This window comes from Echinops telfairi, unplaced genomic scaffold, assembly GCF_000313985.2.
Source record: "Echinops telfairi isolate 266 unplaced genomic scaffold, ASM31398v2 ScPeMD7_7405;HRSCAF=8443, whole genome shotgun sequence".
Classification (NCBI taxonomy): Eukaryota; Metazoa; Chordata; class Mammalia; order Afrosoricida; family Tenrecidae; genus Echinops; species Echinops telfairi.
Window position 1 is genome coordinate 148,062 of NW_022111305.1, and position 7,090 is coordinate 155,151.

At 42.3% G+C, this 7,090-nt stretch overlaps 1 protein-coding gene across 7 annotated transcripts in view; it reads left to right on the forward strand.

The window, feature by feature from the left end:
- DZIP1 (DAZ interacting zinc finger protein 1) overlaps positions 1 to 7,090 on the forward strand; it is an 88,112-nt gene that overhangs the window by 67,998 nt on the left and 13,024 nt on the right. For all 7 annotated transcript variants that reach the window (XM_045296367.1, XM_004709764.3, XM_045296364.1 and 4 more), the window contains 5 exons: positions 361 to 500; positions 2,406 to 2,568; positions 3,737 to 3,866; positions 4,652 to 4,705; positions 6,398 to 6,591. In XM_045296367.1, coding sequence (XP_045152302.1) covers positions 361 to 500; positions 2,406 to 2,568; positions 3,737 to 3,866; positions 4,652 to 4,705; positions 6,398 to 6,591 — 681 coding nt within the window. The remainder of the gene's footprint in view (positions 1 to 360; positions 501 to 2,405; positions 2,569 to 3,736; positions 3,867 to 4,651; positions 4,706 to 6,397; positions 6,592 to 7,090) is intronic.

Sequence of the window (7,090 nt, forward strand, 5' to 3'; positions counted from 1 at the left end):
TGGGATGTTTTCTTGATGCGCACTTAACCTTTATATAAAACTCTCTCTTATACATGTGTTTCTGTGGATTTGTTTCTCTAAAGTACCCAGACTAATACATAGATGCATATTTCCCTGATGTAACTAGAACAGTTAAATGATTAAACTAAGTCTATGAATATAAGGTAGTTTTATAAGCAACTGTACTTAAGCTATTTCTCATTTTGCATGACCGAAACATCTCAAAACTTTAGGAACATTTGAAAATGCTAACTGCTATTTAGAGTAGTGCTTTTCTTTCATCTGTTTTGAGATTTGCATATGTATTTTCTAAAATTCATTTTGACACATCTCACTGACACTCCCACCCCCATATTTCAGGAAGAGAGAATGAACAGAAATTGAATAACAAGACCCACTTCAGGAAAGCCTTGAAGACTCACCCTTCCCTCACGAAGGAGATCAGGACCATTCTAGAGCAGGGTTTGGTGGAGAAACTGGAAACCTTGGGGATTGATGCAGTGAGTCATTGATTATTTTTGTGCTTTTTCATTTCCTTGTATTTTGGTTTCCACATAGTCGATGATCAGAGAAGAGAAAGAGGCACTGTTGGTGACCAGAGGCAAAGGTGACAGGAGTTACTTCTCATATATTTAGATAAATAAGTCACACTGGGTGCCAGGCATCTTCCTGAAGAACTTCACAAATATTAACTCATGTCAAACTCAGAAACAAACCTCTCTTGTAAGTCACCTTACCGCCTCTATTTTGTAGAGAGAGGGCTCAAAGAAGTAAGTGGCTCTAATCACACAGCTAGTCACGAAGAAGCTGGTGTTTCTGTGTTGCCAACATTCAAATACTAGCCCAAACTTGTGTTTTGTATTGTTCCCAAATTGATTAAGTTCGGTGTATAAAAGTTTACATTTTTAAATTGTGGTAAATATCTACTCTGCAACAAAACGTCTTGTATTTCAACAGTGAAGTGACATTAACCGTGTTGTTTGTAGCCATTGCATCACCTGTTCCTAGGTAAACACAACCCACTGTGTGTATGCCTGGGACTTCCAAACCCATTGCTATCAAGTCAGTTGTGACTGATGGTGGCCTTGTGTGTTACAGGGTAGAACTGCTCAATAAGGTGTGCTTGGTTATCCCTGCTAATGGAAACATGTCTTTCTTCTGTGGGGCTGCTAGATAGGTTCACATTGTTAGTCTCCTATTGCCATACAACTCACCTTGACCCTATATAGGGTTTCTGAGGCTGTGGGTTTGAACCACTACATTATGATTGGCAGTCCATTGCTTATTGGTGGAGTAAAAACCATTCTCTTACCCAGGAACAAGGTTTGTGTTGCCTGGATTGTCTAGATCAGGCATCGGCACACTTTTAAGATGGAAGAATCATTCCTGTTCCTCAAAACATTCTAAAAATTATTCGAGAGCTATAAATATATTTTTTCCAAACAAATTACATCACCATTATTTGAATAATATCCTTTAAAATTATTCAATTTTACTTCAGAGCCACGTGTGCATACCGAAAGAGCCACATATGGCTCATGAGTCATACTTTGCCGACCCCTGGTCTAGAGAAACAAAACCAGAGACACTCATATATGTATAAGAAAAAAATTTAGATCAAGAAGTAATTTGATATCAAGAAGGCATCCCAGCCAACTCCAACTGAAGTCCATAGGTCTGTTGTTAGCTGGAGCTTCTTCAGACTCATGCAGTTGCATGCTGATGTCGCAGAAAGATAAAGCAGGCAGCAGGGAGCTCACAGGCCAAGGGGAGAACAGCCTTGTGGCTACAAGATTGGAGCTCAGGTCCAAGGTTGGCCCCTCACATGAGTCCACTCTGGAGGCAGACACCGAATCCCAGGAAGCAGGGAGAGATAACTCCTCATAGTCTCTCGTGAAAAGGCCATACCCACAAGCAGGCATCATCGTTCTGTGACCTGATTGATAGCTCGGACTCCATCCCTACTTTCACACAGGTTCCAGTTGACTTAAGATCTAATTGCAGCAAGGTGCCTCTCTCCATCTGGCAATGCATCTTTGTTTCTTCTTGACTGCATTCATCCATCCTTCAGGGCACAACTCTTACCTCTCCTGCATGCCTTCTCTGATCACTGCAGTCCCCTGTGGCCTCTCTTCTTGGAACTCTACTAGCCTTTGTGGACTCCTTGGCCCTTATCATACACAGCCTTGCATTGTTGGCTAGCCAGTCATATACAGTAACACACCTGCCTTATGTATCCAACTCACTGTGAGTGCTGTTTGGCCCATCTCACAGGATGTTATGTGTTGGATCTTCCTCAGCTGGAGCTGAGGAAGGAAGGAATGAAGGCTTTCGCACTTCATCCAGGCACGTCCCCATGAAATGAAAATGGCAATTTGGTTAAGTTAAGCTTTTTATTTCTTCAGGATATACGGGGCATACCAACTGACCACTTGAATAGAGTGCTGAGAACTGTGGAGTTGGTGAGACAGGAGAGAGAGAGGCAGTTACCTAACATTCAACAGATTCGAGAATTAATTGAACAGAAGGTCAGCTGTAAAGTTGAGGAGAGAACCTTACTGTCTTCAGGTAACTTCCATTTCGAAACTGTCTTTGCAAGTGCAATTGAACATTCAACAGCCTTTTCAATGTTTGAGATGACTTACATGAGAAGTGAGTGTACTTCACTATAAAATGCAGGGATGCATCATCTGATGTCCACAGTGTGTGCGTGCTGTGGACTAGAACACTATGTGATTGGGCGTCGCGCAGACACCACATTAAAACCTAATGGGAGCCTGTTTGCCGCGGTCTGCATTGCCACTGCTGCCGCCATTGCTGTCATAGCAGAAGCTGGAGGGACGAATGAGAGGCAGAAGGCACAGTGGTGGCTGAGAGGGTGACAGCAGGAACAGAGTGAGAGGAAGTGAGGGGGAGGAGGAAATGAAACACACTTGGCTCTACCTGCCATTATGCCCACCTGGGCTGCAGGAGCAGCCTGAGCATCCAGTTCCTTCTGCTGCTGCCTGCCTGCCAGGCAAAGCCTGCATCCGACCCATCGTCCAGGGCTACAAGAGATTGCATTTCGAGGTCTTTAGAACCATTTGGGAGAAAGAAAAGAGCAAGGGTGAAAAACGAGGAGCTGATATTAAGGGCTCAAGTAAAAAGTAAATGTTTTGAGAATGATGATTGCAATAAATGTACAAATGTGCTTGACACAATGGATGTATGTATGGATTGTGATAAGAATTATATGAGCCCTCAATAAAATGATTTAAAAAAAATAGCAAACCCAAATCTTATTAGAACCACAGGCATATATGGTTGCCCTTGCCCAAACCAATGTTAAATGACTCCTACCTGTATTGGGTCTTGATTTTGTGCCTGTAGACTTTAAAAGCCTCTAGACCAGGGATCCTCAAACTTTTTAAACAGGGGGCCAGTTCACTGTCCCTCAGACCGTTGGATGGCCGGACTATAGTTTAAAAAAAAACTATGAACAAATCCCTATGCACACTGAATGAGTTGGCAGCTAAGCAGGACAGGCAGTGGCGGCATAAACACCCGGCGGGCCAGATAAATTTCCTGGGTGGGCCGCATGTGGCCTGCAGGCCGTAGTTTGAGTACCCCTGCTCTAGGCTCTCAACTCTTAAGACTGGCTTGTTCATTCCAAAGGCAGCGTAGCCAGTATTACATGACTGCTTTGTGCTTGTTGCGCAAAAGGCATCGAGACTCACAGATGGCATTGCTATTGCAGACAGGTACACTGTTTCTCTCCTGGAGGCCGTCTCAACTGGAGAAATTCCCAAAGTGGTACAGCTGCCTCAGAAAAGCAGACATTTGATTAGACAGAGTCCTGTTCTTTCGGAGAGAGCATCTGATCCAAAGTGAGTATTTTTAACCCCTGAGCTTCTTTTGACCCAACAGAGAACAACCCTGGCAGTTTCTCCCATCCTCTCGATCCCGAGGGATTTGTTTTGCTCCTCTTCCTCATTATTATACATTAGAAGCAAAAAAACCCATTTACAGTGTGTTGTAGCATTCCATGTAGAATGCACTGTTAACGTCTTAGCTTATTAGCGTGTTATTATATGTGCTAGTCTGGATAGACTAGAGAAACAAATTCATAGACACTCATGTGTATAAGAAAGAGCTTTATATACAAGAGCAGTTGAATATTGAGAAACCATCCCAGCCCAGTTCAGATCAAGTCCATAAGTCCTATATTATTAGCCCATATGTCCAATACCAATCTATAAAGCTTTCTTCAGACTCATGAGACACATGCAATGATGCCGAATGCTGGAAGATCACAGGCCAGTGGGTGGAAGGTCTCATGGATCCAGTGGTGATGTAAGCATCTCAGCACTGGCAGGGATCTCCACATGGTTCCTCCGGCTCCTGAGCTCTAGTGTAGCTCCATGTGACTTGTCTATGGAGATGTCTTGCAGAGGGTGAGTGTGTGTCCCACCTCCAGTGAGCTATTTATCTCCTTAATACCTTCAAATGAGGTCATCAAGTTGCGACCTGATTGACAGGCCAAACTCCACCCCTTCACTCTCAAGTCTCAAATTGACAACAGATTATGTGACCACATGATACATAATAATATGGTGCTATATTATTCACTTGGACAATATATAAATACTTTTCTGTTGTTTTTATTTTTTAGAATGCGGGAAAATGCCGTTGAAGATAGTTTCCCCAGAAAGCCTACAACTATTACGTGAGTACTTGGGGAGAGAAAGCTTATTAAATATAAATAAATAAAGTCTTTTCATGAAACATTCCTTTCCCTGTAAATTAGCATGCTTTTTGTGGTTAGCTAAAGCTCCAAAACCCAAACTCACGGCCCTCGAGTGGATTTTCATTCACAGCGGCCATATAGGACAGGGTAGAACTGCCCTGTGGTTTCAAAGTGCTGACCTTTGGTTAGCAGCTCCATGCATACATAGCCCATTATGCCACCAGGGCTCCCGAAATTGTTAAATGTCATGAATTTGTGATTTCTTACTTTGTGGCATGCTATTTGTGACCCATATATTTTTTTATGGTTACTTGCATCAATAGCATTTCTCACATTGGGGATCCCATGAAGTAGAGAGACCACAGCTGTCCCATTTCTATAGCTCCAGCCCCAAAGTCCAGCACTTTCTCAATATATATATATTTAAATGAAATGAATGATGTTGAGTTTGAAATGCTGGACCCATGATAATGTGGATTTATTCCAGATCTAGTACTTGAGCTTTCCAAGTCCTTATGAGAGGTGATAATGACCCTCGATCTTTACCTTTCTACATTTTCCTAAGATGATTAAGAATTGTAGCTCAGTTGCTCATTACGTGTGCACCATTGGTATGGTTGCTTGCCTGCTCTAAGCCTCCATTTTCTTATCTGTCATTGGGATGCTATGGAAAGGTCTCGGCTCAGTGCCTGGTACCTACTTAGAAGGCTCAATAAATTGCAGATGTGTTATTGTCATTAATAATAAATAAAATCAGTTTAATCATCGTTAAATGTCCTCCTTAATGCCTTGTTCTGGAGACACTAGTGCCATGAATATTTCTGTATTGAGGCATTATGTAGTGAGGATGATTATATCAATAGTTGTTTACCCATCAAAAGCACTTGTCATCCACATAATCGCCTCAGACGAACTTACTTCTATGGGCCAAAGTATAGTAGTCAACATTTAAAAGACCAACACTTGTATCAGACGGGTAAGTGGCTAGTAAATACTACGTAAGTAAATGAATTTTTTATTCCTATGAAAGACCCCTGTGGTGCAGTGGCTAAAGCATTTAGCTGCCAGCTAAAAGATTGTCAGTTTGAGTCCACTAGCCACTCCACAGGAGAAAGAGGTGACAGCCTGCCTTGATAAAGACTGAGAGTCTTAGGAACCACGTGGGGCAGTTCTCTGTCCTATTAGGGACTTTCTCAGTCAGAAATGACTGGGTGACAGTGAGTTTGGTTTGGTTATTCTGATAAACTTCTGTACATTTTTAAATGAGGTCATTGCAAAACAAAACAAAGCAAAACAACTGAGATTGTGTAACAATACAAACTCATAAAATGTAGTATAAATGTATGTTAGACTCAGTGATGCAGTTTTAGCAGGTAGCATTGTTTCATTGAGGAAAACATTCTTCTGTTGAGAAATGTTTTCCTTGGGTGTGGAAAAACCACGACTATTACGGATGTGCAATTTGGGGATGTCGTGAAAGGTAACTTCAGTGCATTTTGACAACTAATACCTCATGGTTGGAATGGCTCTGACCACCACCTTACCTTCTCTGTGGTCCTACTGGTTTGCTGTGCTCTGTGGGAGCATCCAAAAAATCTGACCACCTTACAGCGAGTAAAGTACTGAGCCTGGCGAAGAAAGTGCCACCCATTGTGGTTTTGTCTTGTTTAGGACTCCCCCCTTTAGTTCCGAGGAGGAACTGGATGATGACCACCCCATGCAGGCATATACATCCCCAGACTTACTTCCTGTGCGGTCAACCAAAAGCAACCAGAGCAGCTTTGGAAAGAACACTTCCAGAAGCGATACAGACTGGACGGAGGGAAGTGATGTGGAGACCTCCGATGTCTCTCCCAAACCCTCAGGTCAGCTTTTCTCATGGGAAAACATTTTTGAAACCTTATTTAGGGCTGTGGTTCTCAAGTGTGCATTAATCTCTTTTATTAAATCATTTTATTGAGGGCTCGTACAACTCTTATCACAATCCATTCATCCATTAAAAAAAAATCCATTCATTCATACATTGTATTAAGCACTTTTGTACATTCGTTGCCATCATCAATCTCAAAACATTTTCTTTCTACTTGGGCCCTTGGTACCATCTCCTCATTTTCCCCCCGCTTCCTCCCCCACCCTCTCCCTCATGAACCCTTGATAATTTATAAATTATTATTATTTTGTCATGTCTTACACTGTCTGGTGTCTCACTTTTCTGTTGTTCATCCCCCAGGGAGGGAGTTATATGTATATCATTGTGATCGGTTCCCCCTTTCTCCCCCACCTTTCCCTTACCTTCCTGGTATTGCTATTCTCATTATTGGTCCTGAGGGTTTATCTGTCTTGGATTCCCTGTGTTTCCAGATC